The sequence below is a fragment of the Microcebus murinus genome, chromosome 27 (genome assembly GCF_040939455.1).
Source record: "Microcebus murinus isolate Inina chromosome 27, M.murinus_Inina_mat1.0, whole genome shotgun sequence".
Classification (NCBI taxonomy): Eukaryota; Metazoa; Chordata; class Mammalia; order Primates; family Cheirogaleidae; genus Microcebus; species Microcebus murinus.
This window is the reverse complement of record NC_134130.1, coordinates 3,503,463-3,528,902: the sequence shown is the minus strand read 5'-3', so window position 1 is coordinate 3,528,902 and position 25,440 is coordinate 3,503,463. Positions and strand designations below refer to the sequence as shown.

The 25,440-nt window shown below is 44.2% G+C and overlaps 2 protein-coding genes across 2 annotated transcripts in view; one reads left to right on the top strand and one right to left on the bottom strand.

Moving 5' to 3' along the window:
- Positions 1-11,729, top strand: part of LOC105869684 (adhesion G protein-coupled receptor E4-like) — a 45,057-nt gene extending 33,328 nt beyond the window's left edge. The window contains exons 20-25 of the mRNA XM_075997992.1: positions 4,438-4,673; positions 6,875-6,941; positions 7,537-7,628; positions 8,828-9,008; positions 9,379-9,474; positions 10,587-11,729. Coding sequence (XP_075854107.1) covers positions 4,438-4,673; positions 6,875-6,941; positions 7,537-7,628; positions 8,828-9,008; positions 9,379-9,474; positions 10,587-10,697 — 783 coding nt within the window. The 3' untranslated portion in view covers positions 10,698-11,729. The remainder of the gene's footprint in view (positions 1-4,437; positions 4,674-6,874; positions 6,942-7,536; positions 7,629-8,827; positions 9,009-9,378; positions 9,475-10,586) is intronic.
- Positions 11,730-13,315: 1,586 nt separating this feature from the next.
- Positions 13,316-25,440, bottom strand: part of LOC105869686 (putative adhesion G protein-coupled receptor E4P) — a 35,763-nt gene continuing 23,638 nt past the window's right edge. The window contains exons 14-19 of the mRNA XM_075998140.1: positions 23,063-23,298; positions 20,798-20,864; positions 20,124-20,215; positions 18,042-18,222; positions 17,577-17,672; positions 13,316-16,404 (exon numbers count right to left, since the gene is read on the bottom strand). Coding sequence (XP_075854255.1) covers positions 16,294-16,404; positions 17,577-17,672; positions 18,042-18,222; positions 20,124-20,215; positions 20,798-20,864; positions 23,063-23,298 — 783 coding nt within the window. The 3' untranslated portion in view covers positions 13,316-16,293. The remainder of the gene's footprint in view (positions 16,405-17,576; positions 17,673-18,041; positions 18,223-20,123; positions 20,216-20,797; positions 20,865-23,062; positions 23,299-25,440) is intronic.

The following is a 25,440-nucleotide window of genomic DNA, read 5'->3' as shown; positions in this document are numbered from 1 at the left end:
TCCCAGTGAGGAATACATGTTCTGTATCTGCAAGTCCAGGGAGAGACTTGAATTTTTGGTGGCCAGTGGATTTTCCACAGTGATCTACACTTGAATTCAACTCTTCATCCTACTTGCATGTGACCTTGTTGAAGTGACTTCCCCTTTTTATTTATTTAGTTATAGATTTTTTAAATTAACCAATAACGATTACATATATTTTTGTGCACAATCTGTTGATTCGAAATATATGTATATTATGGAATGGCTAAATCTCGCTAACTAACATATGGTTTATATTACATCCTCATTTTTTGTGGTGAGAACACTTAAAATCTGCTCTCTTAGCAATATTTAAGTATAAAATAGCTTGTTATTAAATATAGTCACTGTGTTTTATGACAGATCTCTAATGACTTCCTCTTTTTAAACTTCCTCTCTAAAACAGTGTCCCCGTCATACTGCTCTAGTAAGGACTTAGGAAAATAAGAGATATTTACATCGAAGTGTTTGGATTCATTGCTAGGCGGCCACACTACTTTTTACCTTCATTGAGAACATGGCCATCATAATATTAAGGAAGAACTGGAACTAGATGTTCTCCAAGGCTGCTTTTAACTCTAAAGCAGTATAGTCCCACATCTAGAAATCTATGAGAGCACTCGTTTGTCTTTTTTTTTTTTTTTTCTTAGAGGAAGGCACTGCTCTCTGGGTGGCTGTCCCTAGTCTGGTTGGTTTCCTTACAAGCAGACACTGCTAAGGATTCAGTCAAAGATTCCAGGGAAATCCTCTGCCAATCTCCTCCTTCCCTTCTCCCCCACAGCCTCTGTGGCTCCCTGCTCTGTGGTGTTTGGCCTCACCAATTCTAGCTAACTTGGGCTCTGTATTAGCTGTCTAGAGTTGTCACAACAAAGTACCCAAGTACTCAGTAGCTAAACCGCCAGAAACGCACTGTGTCAGAGTTCTGCAGACCAGGAGTCTAAACATGGACGTGTTGATTCTTGCTCAGGGCTGCAGAGGAGGGCCTGTCCCTTGTCCCCCCCCCACCCAGCGTCTGGTGGTTTCCGGCCGTCTTTGGCATTCCTGGGCTTGTAGAAGCCTCACCTCCATCTCTGTCTTTATCTTCACATGATGTTTTCCTTGTGGTGTGTGTGTGTGTGTGTGTGTGTGTGTGTGTGTGTGTGTGTTCAAATTTGCCCTTTCTATAAAGACCTGAGTAATGTCAGATGAGGGCCCACCTGAGTGCAGTGTGACCTTATCTTAAGTATTGATAATGACATCTGCAAGCCTTTTGGATTTTTTTCCCAAATAAGGTTGCCATCTGAGATGGGGGGATAGCACCTCAATGCATGAATTTGGGGAAGGGAAACACAGTTGAACCTGTCACAGTCTCCTGACACTTTCAACTCTGTTTCCTCAGTTCAGCGGGACTGCTGGGGCTTATTTGGGGGTCCCCCTCCCTGGGCTGTGATCTGGGGACCCTCTTTGGAAGTGAGCGGGAGGCCTCAGCGAGTCACCTCATCTGTGTCTGTCCTATTAGGAATCGCCGTGTGCACTGCCTACTGTCCAGTATCCCAAACTCACAATCTCGTGTATTTTCTTCAACGTTTAGCTGTTCAAGGTGGGAGGGTCCATGCAGTTCTTGTTACTTTATCATGGCCAGACACGGACGTCTTGTTACCCGCGTGGAACGGAGAACTTTCTATCTGTGAACGTGTCTGGAGAATTGTGAGAGATCATAAAGCACAACTTCCAGAAAAGTGTATGCATGTACTTTACCGGGGCTGCCATGACAAAGCACCGCAGACTGGGCGACTTAAACAATAGAAATTTATTTTCTCACAGTTTCGGAGGGTGCAAGCCTGAGACCTGGGTGACTGCAGGGTTGGTTTCTTCTGGGGCCTCTCTCCGTGGCTTGTGGAGTACTGTCGACCCTCTGTGCAAGACTGTGTCCTAATGGCCTCTTCTTCCTCTTTTTTTTTGTTTTGGTAAAGACAGGGTCTCGCTCTTGCTCAGGCTGGTCTCGAACTCCTGAGCTCAAGGGATCCTCCTGCTTCAGCCTCCCAGATGCTAGGATTAAGGTGTGAGCCACCACGCCCAGCCCTAACCCCCTACCCGCCTCTTCTTATGTGGGCGTGAGTCTGCTTGGATTAAAGCCCACCCTAATGACCTCGTTTTTATCTTAATCACCTCTTTAAAGGCCCTGTCTCCAAGTACAGTCCCACTATGTGGTGCTGAGGATTAGAACTGCAGCCCTTGGACTTGGAAGAACAGTTCAGCCCACAGCAAAGAGAGAATGATGTAGTCAATTGAGCTTTTCAATCTCTTCTGATGTAGATAAACCAAACTGGGTTTTCCCTTTAAGCCTAAGCCTCTGTGATTTCCAAGATGATACAACCCCACTATGATTTATGTTTTCAGAATGTTTTCACCTACAGAAGTGTAAGGGCAAACTTGAAAAAAAAAATCAGTGCTCCTGATAGTTGCCAAACATCAATAGAATATAGAATACTGTTTATCCTTCAATAGGAGGTCATTGGAAATGCACAAGTTAGTAGAGGTATCACAAGTTACTCTTGATGAGATCTAGATATCTGATGCATAGCATGGTGAGTGTAGTTATGCCAATGTGTGGCCTATTTAAAAATTGTGAAGAGAGTAGATTTTAAATGTTCTCATCATAAAAAATAAGCATGTGAGGTGATGCATACGTTAATTAGCTAGATATAATTATTCCACAATGTGTGTGTATTATATATAGACATATATAAAATCCCATTGCACATTGTAACTACATAAAATTTTTGCCAATTATACCTACTAGAAAATAAAATTTAAAAATAATAATGTCTATACTTAAAATTTGCTAAAAGAGTAGACCTTAAATGTTGCCATCATAACACTCAAAGAAATGGTAGCTATATGAGTATGGCTATGTTAATTGGTTTGATTGTATCAATCCTTTGCTGAAGGTTTATATACATCAAAACACCACATTGTACACCTTTACTACATACAATTTTCAAATTTGTTAGTCATATATCAATAAAGCTGAAAAAAGATGTAAAAGACACTTTAGTCATTAAATAAGATCTAGACGTATTTGGGCCGCTAACCTTAAAACATTCTGCTAGGGAAGAAATATCAGAACCCAGTGTAACCTAGGATTGTAGCATTTCCTTTTCTGATTAAAAAAATATATATATATGTAGATATATATATATATATGGCTTAGATAGTTTAGAAATGTGTAGTACTTGAAATGTTTCTATAATAGACCAAAAGCAAAAAAAAAAAAAAACCCCAACAACCAGACACAGTTAAAAGTTTAATTTCTTAGTATTTATTTGTGTGGTTATTCCATTTATGGCATGTGATCCTGGTGTTTGCACCTAAGGAAAGTGATGTCAGGTGGCCCTAAAACTACATTTATTTGTGAGTGGTGGATGTTTCCTTCCATGTGCTCATTAACATTCTATTCCCAAAACAGATCCTGCAGCAAGTGAGTGCAAGTTGCTTATTCGTGATCTGAGGGGTGGGGGTCCTGGGGGGGCAGGGGGGGGGCAGAGACACAAGAGAAGGAAAAACAGTCATTAAATAGAAGTGTTTTTCTTTTTTTATTTCAAAGTACTACAGGGGTGCATAAGTTTTTGGTTGCATGGATCACTTTTGCAATGCTCAAGTCAGAGTTAAAAGTGTACCTGTCACCCACATAGTGTTCATTGTACCTATTAGGTAGGTTTTCACCCATCCCCTCTGCCCCCTTCCACACTGCTTGGGGTTTTCTTGAGATTTACTTCCCTATGTGCACAGCAGGAGGTGAGCAGGGGGCGATGAGGGACGCTTCGTCTGTATTTACAGCCATTCCCCAATGCACAAGCCTTTCCATGACCCAGGTCCATGGAAAGATTGTCTTCCATGAAACTGGTCACAGGTGCCTAAAAGGTTGATACTTCACTTAGGACAATGTTCTTCGGTTCCAACCAAATTGTTGCAAAGGGCACAGCATCATCCTTTTTGGTGGCTGAGTAGTATTCCATGGTGTACATAGACCACATTTTGTTAAGGAGTGTTTTAAAGTAAGTTTCCACTGGGGGCAACTGGAACTTAATCCCACTGGAGCGCTCCAGGGGGCAGCATAGAGCAAGTGTCTTAGAACTCGCTCACCTGAAGGGCTTGGGCAATGGAATATTCACCTACCAAATCTTGTCTGTCATGCACTGCGGAGCTGTTTGCTCCCAGGACGGCTATTCTGTGGCTTTCTGGCTTGCTCCCTGCGTGAGATGAGCAGACTTCAATGGCCAGCACAAGTCCCCAGAAAACGTGTTGCCCCCAGGCAAAGTGTCCCAGGTGCTCAAGGTGAAACTCCAGGCAGCTTCCAGGAAATGCTAAGAGCTGAGGCTCTAGCGAGGCCCAGTGGCATCTGCTGCACGGCCCTCACGCTTCTCTGTCCTCCAGGGGCTCTGCTCCGTCATCGCAGGGCTGCTGCACTACCTGTACCTGGCCGCCTTCGCCTGGATGTTCCTCGAAGGGCTGCACCTCTTCCTCACCGTCAGGAACCTCAAGGTGGCCAACTACACCAGCGCAGGCCGATTCAAGAAGAGGTTCATGTACCCTGTAGGCTATGGGATCCCGGCTGTCATTGTCGCTGTGTCTGCAATAGCTGGACACAAAAATTATGGAACGTACACTCAGTAAGCATAACGTGTGTGTGTGTGGAGGAGGGCGTGTCCATAGTCCTTATGTGGTTTGAAATCAAAATGTTTATTTAATCCGTCTTCCAGTTGTGATTTTTTCTTTTGAGACGTGGTCTTCATCCATTGCCCAGGCTAGAGTGCAGTGGTGTGATCATAGCTCACAGCAACCTCAAACTCCTATGCTCAAGAGATCCTCCTGCCTCAGCCTCCAGAGCAGCTGGGATTACACGTGCATGCCATGATGCCTGGCTAATTTTTATACTTTTTGTAGAGGTGGGGTTTTGCTCTTATTCGGGCTGGTCTTCAACTCCTGAACCTCAAGTGATCCTCCCACCTTGGCCTCTCAGAGTGCTAGGATTACAGGCGTGAGCCACTGTACCTGGACAAATTGTCAATCATACTTCAAATCAGTGCTTCCTTAAGCCTGAATTTTATTTATTGGGAATCTCTAGCATAATGGCTCTGAGCATCTTTGGGATTGGATCTCTTTGGGAATTTGGGTGAAAGCAAGACTCCCTTTTCCCTGGACAAATATACAAGGCGCAAAAGTTTGAATGCACCTTCAGGTAGCTCAGGACAGGTAAAACAAATCCGTGGCCCTACAATAAGAACCCGCATGCTACATGAGCTAGAGTAGGAAGAATGGGTTGAGACTAATCCCCAACACGTAAAGAATAACAATATTAACAGCTATCCAAGGCCTGGATGCATCAGAGCTAGCGCTGGCTGGATGCAGTAGCTCACGTCATTCTCACTGTGATCCTATGAGCTTGACAGGTTATTGTCTCATGCACAGGACATCGGAAGCTTCGTTCATTTCATAAACTTTCCCAAGGTCAGAGGTAAAAGGAGAGCAAGTCAGAATTCCCAAGACAGCACTCTTAACAGCCGTGTGTTGGTGCCGCACTAAAGCTCTGCACACAGCGGGTAGTTGAAGCAGTTGCTATGTGGGTCATGGCACGTGGGTCAGGACAGAGGTTGTGCAGGCACTGAAGCGTCATGTATGGTGCTGTCCCTCTTGAAGTCAAAGAGCTGTCGAGGATCACACTAGAACCCCACGTTCCACGACAAGGATTCTGGAGATGGAATGGCAGGGGGGATTGGAGGTTGCCAACCTTTTCCTATAAAGGGCCAGATGGCCACTATTTGTGGCTCTGCAGGCCACACGGTCTCTGTTGCAACAACTCCACATTGACCTTGTAAGATGAAAGCAGCATTGATAATATGTGAATGAGTTAGTGTGCTTGTGTTTCAATAAAACTTTATTTACAAAGACAAAGAGTGGACTAGATCTGGCCATAGGTCATGGTTTGCAGCCCTTGGAACAGAACTCAGGTGTGGAAGGTTTCCTGCCCACTGAGTGTTGGCCATTCCTTATTCCTTTTACCAGATTCATAAGGCCAGGTCCCCTTTCAGAGAAAGTTACACTATCGTTGCCAACATAAGTCAGAACAGGAGACAAAGTCTTTGGGCAACAGAATGCCTGGTACACAGAAGGTGCTTAATTAGTGTTGCTTGTCTTTATGATTGTAGTTGAATTATTATTTTTTTCTTCTCATTATCACTATGAAAACATTTATCAAACTTTAACTCTTTGCCTGGAATTCTGCCCCAAAATATTATGCCCATTATCTCATTTAATCTTTCCTACAAGTTCTGCTTAGGGAAACTACAACATTCTGGTGGAAAAAAAATCAAAGAGTATAAATAAATTGGAAGAACATCTCATGTTTAGGAATAGAAAGATTCCATATTGTCAAGATGTCAGTTCCTTTCAACTTGATCTATGGCTGCAACCTATTCTCAATCAAAATCCCAGAAAATTATGGTGTGGATATTGATGTGGTGATTCTAAAGTTTACAGAAAGGAGGCAAAAGACTCCGAATAGCTAACACAATATATAAGGAGAGTAACAAAGGCAGAGGACTGGCATCGCCTCACTTCAGGACTTGGTGGATAGCTCCTGCATCATTTAATCTCTCCAGTACTTCAATGAGCTCCACTTCACAGTTTGGGAAACTGAGGCACAGAGGACACAGCTCGTGTCAGGCGAGGACCCACAGCTGACTCCATCTGAGATTCTGGTTCTGAACCAAGCGGCCCCCCGGCACTGTTCATATCCTGCTGTGGGAGCCGCGGCCGAGCTCCCCCCTTCTCCCGAGGAACAGGCAGCTGACGCGTCTCTGTCTCTCCACAGCTGCTGGCTCAGGCTGGAGAAAGGGTTCATCTGGAGCTTCCTGGGGCCGGTGGGCGTCATCATCTTGGTAGGTGATAGTTATTAGGGGTGGGCCTGCCCTGGGTTGGCCAAGCACAGTGAAATGTGTTTCTTACCTTAGAGCAGAAATGAGATAGAGATGAGGAAACAAAGACCCTTTGAGAAGGCTCAACCCCTCTTCCTTAAGATACTGTCTTCACTTGTCCCTCTCTGCTCTGTTCCCTCTGGCTCACTAGTTGCTCTGATATATTAAATAACACAACCATCTACTGGGGATTCTGTTGAAAACCTCGCATCCGTTCATTCAATGGATATTTGGCGAGTGTCCCCTCTGCACAGGGTGACAGGTGTTTTCCTGGTTGCCAGGAACTTCCGTATTTTACCTGTCGCCTGGCTTAGAAGTTAATAGGACCCTTCCACTTTCAGAGTGTCCTGGTTTGAATAACAAATTATACAGTCTCTCAAACCAACTACCAAGTGCTACAGGGTATATACCGTGTGTCTGCAATAGACCAGAGCGTATGTCCATACCATCCTTATAAGCCTGTACCGTTTGGGAAAGGAATCTTAGGTCCACCTCCAGGTGGATTGCATGAAATGGCCTGAAAAGAAAGTTCAAAATCATTTTTATGATGTTTCCACAGATAAACCTGGTGTTCTACTTCCAAATTCTGTGGATTTTGAGAAGCAAACTTTCCTCCCTCAATAAAGAAGTTTCCACCATTCAGGACACAAGGTAAGAAGGTTCTAGAATCTGCAGTACCCAGAGATTTTTCCCTCTATGACTGTTCTTCCTTGTAAAGAGAAAAAACCATTTGAAATATAACAGAAATGTTCCTAGCACTCCATAAACAGCATGTGAGGGATACCTTCTAGAAGAAGTAAAAACTATGGTTTTTGGGTAACTCAACACACTCCTTTATTTCTTAACATTTATCAAGTGTCTTCTTTGTACAATGCACTCTCTGTATGAAATCAATGCCAGAATTGACATTACCCTTTTCCCTATTACTCTTTTCCCCACTTTTGGACACTGTTCTCCTTGGTTGTGGAAACTCAATTCTCATCAATACCAATTGAAAGTATTAAGAATAATGATGACAACAACTAATGTTAGTAGGAACGTGGTAGATACAGGGCCCTTATCAATACTGTTTCATGGAATCTTCTAACTCGAACCTATGTGGAAGATGCGACTAACGTCCCCACTGATAATATTAATTATAGCTCACTGCTCACCTTACCCACAAGTGGGTAAATATCTTGCAACAGTTAGTCACAAAGTGGATAAAACTTAAAGGAATATCTTTCCAATTTCAGCCCTTGGCTGTGGTCTCATCTACTTATCAGACCAACTGAACCTCTTGTAGCCTCAGTTTCCTCAATCCTATACGTGACATCAGAGTGTCACTTTTCTTAATGCTTCCCTAGCTCTACACGTGTGTGCACGAGTGCACGCGCACATGCCAATACACACACACATGCACACGCACTCTCACAGACATCAGCTCTCCCTGCCAGCTGCCATCGACAGTCCCACTCCGTCATACCAAGCACAATTTTTGTTTCAAGAAATCCAACACCGCATTATCTTCTGAAGTCAGAACATCATCATCATCCAAATATTTTTAATACAAGTTTCTAGAAGCATCTCCCACCAATCTTCCAGTAACTCCAGGTAGAAGACTTTGCACATAGATCAAATCATTTCCAAGAGTTGGGGAAAAGCGTTATTCTCAGTGATCCACAGTGACTGGCAGCATGAGTTCCACCTTAGCCTCTAGCTGGGTGACCTTGTATTAGTCAGGAACTGCACCGGGTTGTCGTGAGGTCGGAATAAGCTACTGCACTCAAGGCATTGAGGCACACTGATGTGAACTGAATGTGGGGTGAGTACCTGATTAACTGCAGTCATTATTACTCTCTTTCCCCCAGGGTCATGACGTTCAAAGCCATTGCCCAGCTCTTCATGCTGGGATGTTCCTGGGGCCTTGGCTTTTTCATGGTTAAAGAAGTAGGGGAGACAGTTGGCTCAGTCATGGCCTACTTCTTCACCATCGTCAACGTCCTGCAGGGGGTGCTGCTCTTTGTGGTCCATTGTCTCCTGAATCGCCAGGTAAGGCTCCTTGTTTCATTTCTCATCATCCTACCCCCAGCGTCTCAGCGGATGGTTGTTCACATTCTCCCCCTTCCCCGGCCTTTAATTTTGGGGCTGTCTTGAGTGTGAAAAGAGGGTTTAGGCACTGCGTGGGTGTGCCGTGCGCCTTCGGTTTCATCTGGTCTGCATCCTTTTCTGCAACCTAGGAATCTGAACTTAAACACAATGAATCCACACGAGCATGACCAAGATTAAACAGAAAACTAATGGAAGAGTGATAGAGAGTAGGGCGTGGTGTCTCTTGGATCTTTAGTCTCCCGTTTCAGGCTCCTTTCTCCCAACCCAGCTCCGGGTGTAACAGGAGCCTCTGTACTCCTCAACCTGGCAGGTGCGAATGGAATACAAGAAGTGGCTCAGTGGCATGCGGAGAGGGGTGGAAACGGAAAGCATGGAGTTGTCTCGCTCCACCACCCACACCAAAGAGGTACGGCCAGCTCACCTGGGGACCCTCGTCTGAAGCCAATGTCTCCTGCTCCCAGGAGCTTCCTGCTTCTTTGATCCGAAAGAAAGGAGAAATTGCATCAGGTTCCTGCATCATGCAGCTCAAGTTTCTGGGTTTGAGATCCAAACCAGAGAACTTTTCTTTCCTTCCTTCCTTCCTTCCTTCCTTCCTTCCTTCCTTCCTTCCTTCCTTCCTTCTTTCCTTCTTCCCTCCCTTCCTCCCTTTCTTCTTTCCTTCCATCCACAAATGTCAAAAGGAAATTGAACACAAAAGTTTAGATGCATTTAGCAATGCTCATTTCACAAATATTTACTGTCTCCCGCGTGTAGGTGCTAGGGAACCTTCAGCGGACATGTTGACAAAGTCCTTGCCCTCATGGACCTAACATGCTATTGGTGGGCAGGGAGGTAGAAAACAAACCATAAAAGTGAATTTTATGGCATGTTAGAAAGTGATAAATGCTACAGAAAAAAAATCTAGAGCAATAGAGAACGGACTGCATGGGGTGAGAGGAGTCCAGGTGTAAATAAGGCAGCCGCAGTGAGCCTCAATGAGAAGGTGACACCTGAGTGAAAACTCGAAGGCCGTGCATGATAAAAATGACCTCTGGTTTGAAAAATTGTCTAGATTTGCAGGACTATGAACAGGCTTTAAGTGCTGGGGTTGGAGGTCATAGTTACCTGAGTGCTGGGACTCTTGTAACTTGGCTTGTCCCTTGCAGTGGCCTGGATATTACAAGAGACATGAGCTTTATCTGGGACACGGAGCTTCTAAGCCTGGGTAGCTGCTGCACCTGCCATCGTGAGGATTAAATTATATGAAATATGTTGAATACTTGGAATGCTGCTTAGCACCATAGCACTGTGCCTGTAAATGCTTGTCCCAGGATAATAACACAGTCCATTAAAGCTGGTGGGTTGCATTTTGGAGGCAAAAAGTTAATAGAGTTGTATATGAGGACATCTTTAGTGAGCTGTAAACCTTACAGAAATCCTAGCCTGCCATCTCTAGGCAAGATAGAAGTTTTAGCTCATTTCTGAGATGCTAATTTGTCTTGCACTTTTTCTCCTTATGATCTCCCCCCCCCCAATTAGGAAGGACCAGAGAAGTCATCAGAAGTCTCTCCTAGAAGAGACACCACATGGATCCCAGCACCGCCTCCAATTTACTCTGTCTTTGCTTCTTGGCTGAGGAAGGAGAACTGACCTGCTCATTGCCGGCGCCCCCCTGTGGTCAGATATGGTCTGGAAAAATGGCACCTTTTCTATCTTTGCCTGTGAAACCTCTTTTGGCTTTTAATCTTCATAGAAAGAACAGGGCATGCAGGAGAATTCTGAGTCCCAGAATCCAAGAGTGTGGCACGTGCAATTGTGTCCAGAGGATGCCTTTTAATGAGGAGGAGAAAAGTGGATTTTCCTCTTCCTCTTCAGTCACCTTGTCTGAAACTCCTGAGCAGATGTCTGGATTCAGCTTGTCGTCTCTCTCTGGCCTGTCTGCTACATTTTATTCTCCAGAAGATCTTGCATTATCACTCCAGTTCACATAATGCAACCATTCCCATATGGCTAAATATGAAAAAAAAGGGGGGGGTTTACATTCTTGCAAATGCAAAAATACACCACTATCCCAGCTTATAGGCACATTGTACCTGGACAGAATCTTTTGTCCAAAAACCAGGAAAAAAATCTTCCTGTTCAAAGGTACTTTGCCCATTTCCTTTGCCGGAGACATTTTTGAACCTTACATGTATACCTGAGTGAAAGATCTTTTTTTTTTTTTCTAGTGTCATCTTGAACATGTCCCAGCACAAATGCCCCTAAAACGAAGTAACCAGTGGTTTGGCCTGATGGGTCTCATTTTACCATTTCTGGTTACTTTTCCAAAGTGATTGCTTTGTAGATGTGGTTTGGGTTTTTTTTTTGCACATTAATCAATGTGTGGGGTCTTCTTCATAAATTCTTTGCCTAGGAAAAACAAGCACCACCTGTGCTCACCATCACATTGGTATTAACTGATCAGCACTTAAGTGCATGTATAGCAATAACATTCATCGGGTGTTGGGCAGGTGGGAGGGGAGAGGTGGGAGGGGTATATTCACACCTAATGGGTGCAGTGCACACCGTCTGGGGGATGAACACGCTTGAAGCTCTGACTCAGGTGGGGTAAAGCCAATAGATGTAACCTAAACATTTGTACCCCCATAATATGCTGAAATAAATAAATAAATGTGTGGGTGACTTTGTTATCAGAGGATATTTCCAAAAAGATTTTAAACAGCAAAATGACCATCAGTGTTAAAATATCAGTCACTGTCATTTATCTGAAGAAATCTCATGTGTGGTTTTTGGGTTGTGACCAAAAGCTTGTGCCCTGTTCTGCTTAATAAGCTCAAGTATCTCTCCCACATGGCAACGATGTAAACAGTGTGTGATGCACCCCACCTGCTGGCCTGGAAATGATGTGATTCCTTTTGAAAAGGAGAGTTTAGGGCTACTCATGTGTGTTTGAAATGTGTGCACGAAGTGGGACTTTTTATATTGCCTAAAACTTGCACGAGGCTAGGCAGGATGGCTCACACCTGTAATCCTAGCTCTTTGAGAGGCTGAGATGGGAGAAGTGCTTGAATTGGAGACCAGCCTGAGCAAGGGAGAGATCTCACTCATCTCTACCAAAAATATAAAACTCAGCTGGGCATGGTAGTGCAAGCCTGTAGTCCCAGCTACTCGGGAGGCTGAGGCAAGAGGAACACTTGAGCCCAGGAGTTGGAGGCGGCAGGGAGCTATGATGATGCCACTGCACTCTAGCCTGGGAAACAGGGTGAGACTCTGTCTCAAAAAACCAAAACCTGAACAAAACAAAACAACTTGCATGAAATGCAAACTTCCTGGGCAGTTGACAAATCATTCATTCATGTTGCTATTGCTGTCTGGTCCAGGACAGTTGCAAAAAAACAGAATAAATGATACTGCAGGTTTGGATTCAGTCTTCTCTATCGAACATTTTTCCTTCCTCCCCACATGGAGGCTGCCTTCTTTCTTCCCTCCTCCTCCCATTCCTTTGCATTCTTTTCAAGAACCAGCCTGCCTTCTACTTCCTTCAAAACCCTTTTCTTATTCAGGCTCTCAAGGTAAATCCATCCTTTTTACTCAATGCATTAAGGACTGCGCAACACGACTCACCCCACATGCGCTGTGCTGTTTCACAAACGGTGTTACGCCTGCTCGTACGTCATGCCTCCCTGGATTATAGACTTCTCGAAGGCAAGGACAGAGATGACAAATTAAATGTGCCTTGCCTTCCCTTAATCATCATTTCTCAAGCTCTGCACTGTTGACACTTTGGGCTGGATGGTTCCCTGTTTGCAAAGGGCTGGTCTTCGCACTTGTAGGATGTCGAACAGCACTCCTGGCCTCCACCCACTAGGGGGCAGCAGTACCCTAACCCTGGGTAGGGATAGCCAAAAATGTCCCCGTACGTTGCTGACCATGCCCCTGGGTGGTCCCAAAATCACCCATCATTGAGAACCACCTCTTTAAATGTCCTTTTTTGGTTCCAAAGAAATTAAACATTGCATCTAGAAGCAAATCGAAATGGCAACAATATTAATTGTCTTTTATTTCAACACAACTTGGAAAGTCAGACCCGCCACTCTCCTCGGGACATGCACCTCCCGCCACCAGCCCTGTGGCCGGCCACTCCAGCTGGATAGGGTGATAGTGTGACTGTTCTAGAACCTAAGAAAATGGATGTTTAACATTCACCACCTAAGAGAAAAGTTGTCCCGTGTTAACAGAAAAGAAGCCACACTCTGTAACATAATTTAAAGAGGTTTATTCTGAGCCAAGTTTGAGGACCATGGCCCGGAGCCACTCCCAAGAAGCCTTGAGCAGGTGGACTCTCAGTGGTGGTGGGGTCACAGTCTGGTTTTACACATTTCAGGGAGACAGGAATTATTTATTGGAATGTATTGAGCATCTATTGACCCAGGCAGCATGCTGGCCATAATGAATTAGAACAAACACAGAATATGCAGAAAGTGATTAATAAAAATACATTTTATTTATTAAGCATTCAACAACCAACCAATAGCAGTATTTATTAAATAAGCTTCTATTCATAGCTTTTCCATGATTTTTTTTCATTATATTTTCTTACCTCTAGCAACCCTGTAAGATACCAGGTCTCAGAGAAGTTCAAAGAAAACATGGGTGGAACTGGAGGTCATTATCTTAAGTGAAACACGCTGGACATAGGCAAATATCGCATGTTGTCACTCATAAGTAGGTGCTAAAAAATGTGTATACACATGGACACACAGCGTGGAATGACAGACAAAGGAGACTTGGGAGGGCAAGGGAAGAGAGGTGATGGAGCATGAGAAATTACTTAACAGGTACAGTGTACATTATTCAGATGATAGACACCCTAAAACCTCTGACTGGACCATTATGCAATAACAAAATTGCACTTATACTCCATAAATTTATATACATCAAACAAAGGGCAAAAGTAAGTATAAAAAAAAAAGCAAAGAAAACTCAAGGTAGAATTCAGTTATTACTTAGTTCCTCGTAACTGAAAGACAAGGTTAAATGTTAGCAACTTATGTTCATATTATACAATTTTAATCCTTGAAAGTTGGGATCAGGTCTGGTCCCACCAACCAACAAATGCACATTGCACTGATGTTGTTTTTCCCCATTTTTCTTGCTCAAAATTTTTGACCTGATCCATCTGTAGTTATTACTGCCAGTTTGCAGTTCGCTACGAACTAATCTCTGGACCAATGGTTTTCAACTGGGGGGCATTTTTGTTGCCCGGAGGCATCTCTGGTTGCCATGACAGCCGGGGAATGTTGCTGGCATCCAGGGAGGAGACAGCAGAGGTGCAGCTAAACATCCTACAATGCAAAGACCAGCCCCTTGCAAACAAGGAACCATCAGCCCAAAGTATCAATAGTTCATAGCTTGAGAAATGATGATTAAGTGAAGGCAAGGCACATTTAATTTGTCATCTCCGTCCTTGCCTTCGAGAAGTCTATAATCCAGGGAAGCATGGTGTATGAGCAGACGTAACACTGTTTGTGAAACAGCACAGCGCATGTGGGGTGAGTCATGTTGCGCAGTCCTTAATGCATTGAGTAAAAAGGATGGATTTACCTTGAGAGCCTGAATAAGAAAAGGGTTTGGAAGGAAGTAGAAGGCAGGCTGGTTCTTGAAAAGAATGCAAAGGAATGGGAGGAGGAGGGAAGAAAGAAGGCAGCCTCCTCATTTTTCCATGAAGGAAAAATGTTTGATAGAGAAGACTGAATCCAAACTTGCGGTATTATTTATTCTGTTTTTTTGCAACTGTCTTGGACCAGACAGCAATAGCAACATGAATGAATGATTTGTCAACTGCCCAGGAAGTTTGCATTTCAGACAAGTTTTGTTTTGTTTTGAGACAGAGTCTCACTATGTCATCCAGACTAGAGTGATGTGGCATCAGCCTAGCTCACAGCAACCTCCAACTCCTGGGCTCAAGTGATCCTCCTGCCTCAGCCTCCTGAGTAGCTGGGACTAAGGGTGCAGCCACCATGCTCAGCTAGTTTTTCTATTTTTTGTAGAAACGGGGTCTCACTCTTGCTCAGGCTGGTCTCGAACTCCTGAACTGAAGCAATCCTCCTGCCTTGGCCTCCCTTACAGCTAGGATCACAGGTGTGAGCCACCTTGCCTGGCTTCATGCAAGTTTAAATTGTGCAGAGTTTAAGTTATGCAATATGAAAAGTCGAACCTCGTGCACACATTTCAAAACCATGTGAATAACCCTAAACCCTTCCTTTTCAAAAGGAATCACATCATTTCAAGGCCAGCAGGTGGCGTGGATCTTACACTGTTTACATTGCTGTCATGAGGGAGGAAACATTAAGCTGAACAGGCCACAATCCTTCATCCACTACCCCAAAACCCACACCTGAAATTTCTCCAAATAAATGACGGTGACTCTTGCCTGCTATTTTAACAATGACAGTCATTTTGTCATTTAAAATTCTTTTTTGGAAATATCCTCTGAGAACAAAGTCACCCAAACATTTTTTTTTTTAATGTGCTGAAAAACACATCTACAAACCAATCACTTTGGAAAAGTAATTAGAAATGGTAAAAACAAAACAAATCAGGCCAAACCACTGGTTACTTTGTTTCAAGGGCGTTTGTGCTGGGACATGTTCAAGATGACACTAGAAAACAAAATGATCTTTCACCCAGGTATACATGTAAGGTTCAAAAATGTCTCTGGCAGAGAAAATGGGCAAAGTCTCTTAGGACAAAAAGTTGTTTGTTTGTTTTGTCTTTGGACAAAAGATTCTGTTCAGGGAGAAGGTGCCCCTAACCTGGGATGGTGGTGTATTTTTGCATTTGCAAGAATGTAACCCCCTTTTTTCATATTTAGGCATATGGGAATGGTTGCATTATGTGGAGTGACAATGCAAGATCTCCCGGAGAATAAAATGTAGCAGAGAGGCCAGGGAGGGACCAGGAGCTGAATCCAGACCCCCGCTCAAGAGGTTCAGGCAAGGTGACCGTAGCAGGAAGAAGAAAACCCAGTTTACCCCTCCTCATTAAAAGGCATCCTCTGGACACAGTTGCACGTGCCACACTATTGGATTCTGGAACTGAAAATTCTCCTGCATGCCCTGATCTTTCTATGCAGACAAAAAGCCAAGCTAGGGAAATGAGTCCGGGCTTCTCACAGGCAAAGATGGTAATGGTGGCATTTTCCCAATCCATATCTGACCACAGGGGGGCGCCGGCAATGAGCAGGTCAGTTCTCCTTCCTCAGCCAAGAAGCAGAGACAGAATAAATTGGAGGCTGTGCGGGGGTCCCTGTGGTGTCTCCTCTAGGAGAGACTTCTGATGACTTCTCTGGTCCTTCCTACTTGGGGGGAGATCATAAGGAGAAAGAGTGAAAGAGAAATTAGCATCTCAGAAATGAGCTAAAACTTCTATCTTGCCTAGAAATGACAGGCTAGGATTTCTGTGAGGTTTCAACCACACTAAATATGTCCCCATATACGACTCTACTACCATTTTGCCTCTAAAACCCACCAGCTATAACGGTTTGTGTTACTATCTTGGGACAAGCATTTACAGGGACAGTGCTATGGTGCTAAGCAGCATTCTGAGCACTTAACATATTTCACATCATTTAATCCTCACGATGGCAGGTGCAGTAGCTACCCTGGCTTAGAAGCTCCGTGTCCCAGATAAAGCTCATGTCTCTGGTAACACCCAGGCCGCTGCAAGGGACCAGCCCAGTGACAAGAGTCACAGCCCTCAGGAATCTGTGGCTTCCAACCACAGCACTTAGAGTCTGTTCATAGTCCTGCAAATGTAGACAGTCTTACAAACCAGAGGTCACTTTTATCACGCACAGCCTTCGAGTTTTCACTCAGGTGTCACCTTCTCATTGAGTCTCACTGTGGCTGCCTTATTTACACCTGGACTCCTCTCACCCCATGCAATCCGTTCTCTATTGCTCTAGATTTTTTTTCTGTAGCATTTATCACATTCTAATATGCCATAAAAGTCACCTTTTCTGTTTTGTTGTCTGCCACCCCCCACTACTAGCATGTTAGGTCCACGAGGACGAGGACTTTGTCAACGTGTCCGCTGAAGGTTCCCTAGCACCTACACGCAGGGGACAGTAAATATTTGTTAAATGAATGTTGTTAAATACATCTAAACTTTTGTGTTCAATTTCCTTTTGATATTTGTGGATGAAAGGAAAGAAGAAAGGGAGGGAGGGGGGGGGAAGGAGGGAGGGAGGGAGGGAGGAAGGAAGGAAGGAAGGAAGGAAGGAAGGAAGGAAGGAAAGAAGGAAGGAAGCAAAGAAGGAAGTAAGGAAGGGAGGGAGGGAGGGAGGGAGGGAGGAAGGAGGTATAGAAGGAAGAGTTCTCTGGTTTGGGTCTCAAATGCAGAAACTTGAGCTGCATAACGCAGGAACTTGGTGCAATTTCTCTTTTCTTTCGAATCAAAGAAGCAGGAAGCTTCTGGGAGCAGGAGACGTTGGCTTCAGACGAGGGTCCCCAGGTGAGCTGGCCGTACCTCTTTAGTGTGGGTGGTGGAGCGAGACAACTCCATGCTTTCCATTTCCACCCCTTTCCGCATCCCACGGAGCCACTTCCTGTATTCCATTCGCACCTGCGAGGTTGAGGAGTACAGAGGCTCCTGTTACACCCGGAGCTGGGTTTGGGAGAAAGGAGCCTGAAACGGGAGACTAAAGATCCAAAAGACACCACGCCCTACTCTCTAACCATCTTTCATTAGTTTTCTGTTTAATCTTGGTCATGCTCGTGTGGATTCATTGTGTTTAAATTCAGATTCCTAGGTTGCAGAAAAGGATGCTGACCAGATGAAACCGAAGGCGCACGGCACACCCACACAGCGCCTAAACCCTCTTTTCACACTCAAGACAGCCCCAAAATTAAAGGCCGGGGAAGGGGGAGCATGTGAACAACCATCCCCAGACGCTGGGGGTAGGATGATGAGAAATGGAATAAGGAGCCTTACCTGGCGATTCAGGAGACAATGGACCACAAAGAGCAGCACCCCCTGCAGGACGTTGACGATGGTGAAGAAGTAGGCCATGACTGAACCAACTGTCTCCCCTACTTCTTTAACCATGAAAAAGCCAAGGCCCCAGGAACATCCCAGCATGAAGAGCTGGGCAATGGCTTTGAACGTCATGACCCTGGGGGAAAGAGAGTAATAATGACTGCTGTTGATCAGGTACTCACCCCACATTCGGTTCACATCAGTGTGCCTCAAGCCTTGCGTGCACTAGCTTATTCCGACCTCACGACAACCCGGTGCAGTTTCCTGACTAACACAAGGTCACCCAGCTGGAGGCTAAGGTGGAACTCACGCTGCCAGTCACTGTGGATCACTGAGAATAACCTTTTCCCCAATTCTTGGAAATGATTTGATCTATGTGCAAAGTCTTCTACCTGGAGTTACTGGAAGATTGGTGGGAGATGCTTCTAGAAACTTGTATTAAAAATATTTGGATGATGATGATGTTCTGACTTCAGAAGATAATGCGGTGTTGGATTTCTTCAGACAAAAATTGTGCTTGGTATGACGGAGAGGGACTGTCGATGGCAGCTGGCAGGGAGAGCTGATGTGTGTGAGAGTGTGTGTGCATGTGTGTGTGTATTGGCATGTGCACGTGCACTCGTGCACACACGTGTAGGGCTAGGGAAGCATTAAGAAAAGTGACACTCTGATGTCACATATAGGATTGAGGAAACTGAGGCTACAAGAGGTTCAGTTTGGTCTGATAAGTAGATGAGACCACAGCCAAGGGCTGAAATTGGAAAGATATTCCTTTAAGTTTTATCCACTTTGTGACTCACTGATGCAAGATATTTACCCACTTGTGGGTAAGGTGAGCAGTGAGCTATTATTAATATCATCAGTGGGGACGTTAGTCACATCTTCCACACAAGTTGGAGTTAGAAGCATTCCATGAAATAGTATTGATAAATGCCCTGTCTCTACCACGTTCCTACTAATATTGTTGTCATCATTATTCTTTTTTTTTTTTTTTTTTTTTTTTTTTTTTGAGACAGAGTCTCACTTTGCTGTCCAGGCTAGAGTGAGTGCCATGGTGTCAGCCTAGCTCACAGCAACCTCAATCTCCTGGGCTCAAGTGATCCTCCTGCCTCAGCCTCCCAAGTAGCTGGGACTACAGGCATGCGCCACTATGCCCAGCTAATTTTTTCTATATATTTTAGTTGTCCAATTAATTTCTTTCTATTTTTAGTAGAGACGGGGTCTCGCTCATGCTCAGGCTGGTTTCAAACTCCTAACCTTGAGTGATCCGCCCGCCTCGGCCTCCCAGAGTGCTAGGATTACAGGCGTGAGCCACCACGCCCAGCCGTCATCATTATTCTTTTTTTTTTTTTTTTTTGAGACAGAGTCTCACTTTGTTGTCCAGGCTAGAGTGAGTGCCGTGGCGTCAGCCTAGCTCACAGCAACCTCAAACTCCTGGGCTCGAGTAATCCTTCTGCCTCAGCCTCCCGAGTAGCTGGGACTACAGGCATGCGCCACTATGCCCGGCTAATTTTTTATATATATATATCAGTTGGCCAATTAATTTCTTTCTGTTTATAGTAGAGACGGGGTCTCGCTCTTGCTCAGGCTGGTTTTGAACTCCTGACCTTGAGCAATCCGCCCGCCTCGGCCTCCCAAGAGCTAGGATTACAGGCGTGAGCCACAGCGCCCGGCCTATCATTATTCTTAATACTTTAGATTGGTATTAATGACAATTGGGTTTCCACAACCAAGGAGAACAGTGTCCAGAAGTAGATAGACTTTCATGGGGAAAAGGGTAAGTCAATTTTGGCATTGATTTCATACACAGAGTGCATCGGACAAAGAGGATACTTGATTAATGTTAAGAAGTAAAGGAGTGGGTTGAGTTACCCCAAAACCATAGTTTTTACTTCTTCTAGAAGGTGTCCCTCGCATACTGTTTATGGAGTGCTAGGAGCATTTCTGTCATATTTTAAATGCTTTTTTTCTCTTTCCAAGGAAGAATAGTCATAGAGGGAAAATCTCTGGGTATTGCAGATTCTAGAACCTTCTTACCTGGTGTCCTGAATGGTGGAAACTTCTTTATTGAGGGAGGAAAGTTTGCTTCTCAAAATCCACAGAATTTGGAAGTAGAACACCAGGTTTATCTGTGGAAACATCATAAAAATGAGTTTGAACTTTCTTTTCAGGCCATTTCATGCAATCCACCGACCTAAGAATCTTTTCCCAAACGGTACAGGCTTAATAGGATGCTGTGGACATATACTCTGGTCCATTGCAGATGACACATGGTATATACCTTGGAGCACTTGGCACTTGGTTTGAGTTGAGCATATACTTTGTTCAAACCAGGACACTTTGAAAGCGGAAGGGTCCTATTAACTTCTAAGCCAGGCGACAGGTAAAATAAGGAAGTTCCTGGCAACCAGGAAAACACCAGTCACCCTGTGCAGAGAGGACACTCGCCAAATATCCATTGAATGAACGGATGCGAAGTTTTGAACAGAATCCCCAGTAGATGGTTATGTTATTTAATATATCAGAGCAACTATTGAGCCAGAGGGAACAGAGCAGAGAGGGACAAGTGAAGACAGTATCTTAAGGAAGAGGGGTTGAGCCTTCTCAAAGGGTCTTTGTTTCCTCATCTCTATCTCATTTCTGCTCTAAGATAAGAGCAGATAAGTGCTTGGCCAACCCAGGGCAGGCCCACCCATAATAACTACACCTACCAAGATGATGGCGCCCACCGGCCCCAGGAAGCTCCAGATGAACCCTTTCTCCAGCCTGAGCCAGCAGCTGTGGAGAGACAGAGACGCGTCAGCTGCCTGTTCCTCGGGAGAAGGGGGGAGCTCGGCTGCGGCTCCCACAGCAGGATGTGAACAGTGCCGGGGGCCGCTTGGTTCACAACCAGAATCTCAGAGGGAGTCATCTGCGGGTCCTCGCCTGACACGAGCTGTATCCTCTGTGCCTCAGTTTCCCAAAGTGTGAAGTGGAGCTCATTGAAGTACTGGAGAGATTAAATGATGCAGGAGGTATCCACCGAGTCCTGAAATGAGGCGATGCCAGTCCTCTGCCTTTGTTGCTCTCCTTAGATATTGTGTTAGCTATTCCGGGTCTTTTGCCTCCTTTCTGTAAACTTTAGAATCACCACATCAATATGCACACCATAATTTTCTGGGAATTGATTGGGAATGTGTTGCATCTATAGATCAAGTTGAAAGGAACTGACATCTTCACAATATGGAATCTTTCTATTCCTAAACATGAGATGTTCTTCCAATTTATTTTGACTCTTTGATTTTTTTCCACCAGAATGTTGTAGTTTCCCTAACCAGAACTTGTAGGAAAGATTAAATGAGATAATGTGCATAACATTTTGGGGTAGAATTCTTAGCAAAGAGTTAAAGCTTGATAAATGTTTTCATGGTGATAATGAGGAGAATAAAAATAATAATAAATACAACTACAACCATAAAGACACACAACACTAAATAAGCAGCTTCTGTGTACCAAGAATTCTGTTGCCCAAAGACTTTGTCTCCCGTTCTGACTTATGTTGGCAACGATAGTGTAACTTTCTCTGAAAGGGGACCTGGCCTTATGAATCTGGTAAAAGGAACAAGAAATGGCCAACACTCAGTGGGCAGGAAACCTTCCACACCTGACTTCTGTTCCAAGGTTGCAAACCACGACCTATGGCCAGATCTAGTCCACTCTTTGTTTTTGTAAATAAAGTTTTATTGAAACACAAGCACACTAACTCATTCACATATTATCAATGCTGCTTTCATCTTACAAGGTCAATGTTGAGTTGTTGCAACAGAGACCATGTGGCCTGCAAAGCCACAAATAGTGACCATCTGGCCCTTTATAGGAAAAGTTTGGCAACCTCCAATCCCCCCTGCCATTCCATCTCCAGAATCCTTGTCGTGGGACGTGGGGTTCTAGTGTGATCCTCAGCAGCTGTTTGACTTCAAGAGGGACAGCACCATACATGACGTTCCAGTGCCTGCACAACCTCTGTCCTGACCCACGTGCCATGACCCACATAGCAACTGCTTCAACTCCCCGCTGTGTGCAGAGCTGTAGTGCGGCACCAACACACGGCTGTTAAGAGTGCTGTCTTGGGAACCCCAATTTACTCTCCTTTTACCTCTGACCTTGGGAAAGTTTATGAAATGAACGAAGCTTCCGATGTCCTGTGCATGAGACAATAAACTGTCAAGCTCGTAGGATCACAGTGAGAATGACGTGAGCTACTGCATCCAGCAAGCACTAGCTCTGATGCATCCAGGCCTTGGATAGCTGTTAATATTGATATTCTTTACGTGTTGGGGATTCGTCTCAACCCATTCTTCCTACTCTAGCTCATGTAGCATGCGGGTCCTTATTGTAGGGCCACGGATTTGTTTTACCTGTCCTGAAGGTGCATTCAAACTTTTGCGCCTATGCATATTTGTCCGGGGAAAGGGAGTCTTGCTTTCACCCAAATTCCCAAAGAGATCCAGTCTCAAAGATGCTCAGAGCCATTATGCTAGAGATTCCCAATAAATAAAATTCAGGCTTAAGGAAGGACTGATTTGAAGTATAACAGACAATTTGTCCAGGTACAGTGGCTCACGCCTGTAATCCTAGCACTCTGAGAGGCCAAGGTGGGAGGATCGCTTGAGGTCAGGAGTTGAAGACCAGCCTGAATAAGAGCAAAACCCCACCTCTACAAAAAGTATAAAAATTAGCCAGGCATCATAGCATGCACGTGTAATCCCAGGTGCTCAGGAGGCTGAGGCAGGAGGATCTCTTGAGCATAGGAGTTTGAGGTTGCTGTGAGCTATGATCACACCACTGCACTCTAGCCTGGGCAATGGATGAAGACCTCATCTCAAAAAGAAAAAAATCACAACTGGAAGACAGATTAAATAAACATTTTGATTTCAAACCACATAAGGACCATGGACACCCCCTACTCCCCCCACACACACACAGGTTATGCTTACTGAGTGTACGTTCCATAATTTTTGTGTCCAGCTATTGCAGACACAGCGACAATGACAGCCGGGATCCCATAGCCTACAGGGTACATGAACCTCTTCTTGAATCGGCCTGCGCTGGTGTAGTTGGCCACCTTGAGGTTCCTGACGGTGAGGAAGAGGTGCAGCCCTTCGAGGAACATCCAGGCGAAGGCGGCCAGGTACAGGTAGTGCAGCAGCCCTGCGATGACCGAGCAGAGCCCCTGGAGGACAGAGAAGCGTGAGGGCCGTGCAGCAGATGCCAGTGGGCCTCACTAGAGCCTCAGCTCTTAGCATTTCCTGGAAGCTGCCTGGAGCTTCACCTTGAGCACCTGGGCCATTTTGCCTGGGGGCAACACGTTTTCTGGGGACTTCTGCTGACCATTGAAGTCTGCTCATCTCACGCAGGGAGCAAGCCAGAAAGCCAAGGAATAGCCATCCTGGGAGCAAACAGCTCTGCAGTGCATGACAGACAAGATTTGCTAGGTGAATACTCCATTGCCCAAGGCCTTCAGGTGAGTGAGTTCTATGACACTTGCTCTATGCCGCCCCCTGGAGCGCCCCAGTGGGATTAAGTTCCAGTGGCCCTCAGTGGAAACTTACTTTAAAACACTCCTTAACAAAATGTGGTCTATGTACACCATGGAATACTACTCAGCCACCAAAAAGGATGATGCTGTGCCCTTTGCAACAATTTGGTTGGAACCGGAGAACATTGTCCTAAGTGAAGTATCAACCTTTTAGGCACCTGTGACCAGTTTCATGGAAGACAATCTTTCCATGGACCTGGGTCATGGAAAGGCTTGTGCATTGGGGAATGGCTGTAAATACAGACGAAGCGTCCCTCATCGCCCACCGCTCACCTCCTGCTGTGCACATAGGGAAGTAAATCTCAAGAAAACCCCAAGCAGTGTGGAAGGGGGCAGAGGGGATGGGTGAAAACCTACCTAATAGGTACAATGAACACTATGTGGGTGACAGGTACACTTTTAACCCTGACTTGAGCATTGCAAAAGTGATGCATGTAACCAAAAACATATGCACCCCTGTAATCCTTTAAATAAAAAAAACAACAACACTTTTATTTAATGACTGTTTTTCCTTCTCTGTCTTCCCCCACCCCTCTCAGATCACAAATAAGCAACTTGCACTCACTTGCTGCAGGATCTGTTTTGGGAAGAGAATGTTAATGAGCACATGGAAGGAAACATCCACCACTCACTAGAGCTGCCTCAACACAAATAAGTGTATTTTTAGGGCCACCTGACATCACTTTCCTTAGGTGCAAACACCAGGATCACATGCCATAAATGGAATAACCACACAAATAAATACTAAGAAATTAAACTTTTAACTGTGTCTGGTTTTTTTGGTTTTTGTTTTTTTTTGCTTTTGGTCTATTATAGAAAGATTTCAAGTACTACACATTTCTAAACTATCTAAGCCATATATATATATATATATATATATATATATATATATATATGTATATATATTTTAATCAGAAAAGGAAATGCTACAATCCTAGGTTACACTGGGTTCTGATGTTTCTTCCCTAGCAGAATGTTTTAAGGTTAGCGGCCCAAATACGTCTAGATCTTATTTAATGACTAAAGTGTCTTTTACATCTTTTTTCCGCTTTATTGATATATGACTAACAAATTTAAAAATTGTATGTAGTGAAGGTGTACAATGTGGTGTTTGGATGGATATAAACCTTCAGCAAAGGATTGATACAATCAAACCAATTAACCTAACCATACTCATATAGCTACCATTTCTTTGAGTGTTATGATGGCAACATTTAAGGTCTACTCTTTTAGCAAATTTTAAGTATAGACATTATTATTTTTAAATTTTCTCGTAGGTATAATTGGCAAAAATTTTATGTAGTTACAATGTACAATGGGATTTTATATATGTCTATATATAATACACACACATTGTGGAATAATTATATCTAGCTAATTAACGTATGCATCACCTCACATACTTATTTTTTATGATGAGAACATTTAAAATCTACTCTCTTCACAATTTTTAAATAGGCCACACATTGTTATAACTACACTCACCATGCTATGCATCAGATATCTAGATCTCATCAAGAGTAACTTGTGATACCTCTACTAACTTGTACATTTCCAATGACCTCCTATTGAAGGATAAACAGTATTCTATATTCTATTGATGTTTGGCAACTATCAGGAGCACTGATTTTTGTTTTTTTCAAGTTTGCCTTTACACTTCTGTAGGTGAAAACATTCTGAAAACATAAATCATAGTGGGGTTGTATCATCCTGGAAATCACAGAGGCTTAGGCTTAAAGGGAAAACCCAGTTTGGTTTCTCTACATCAGAAGAGAT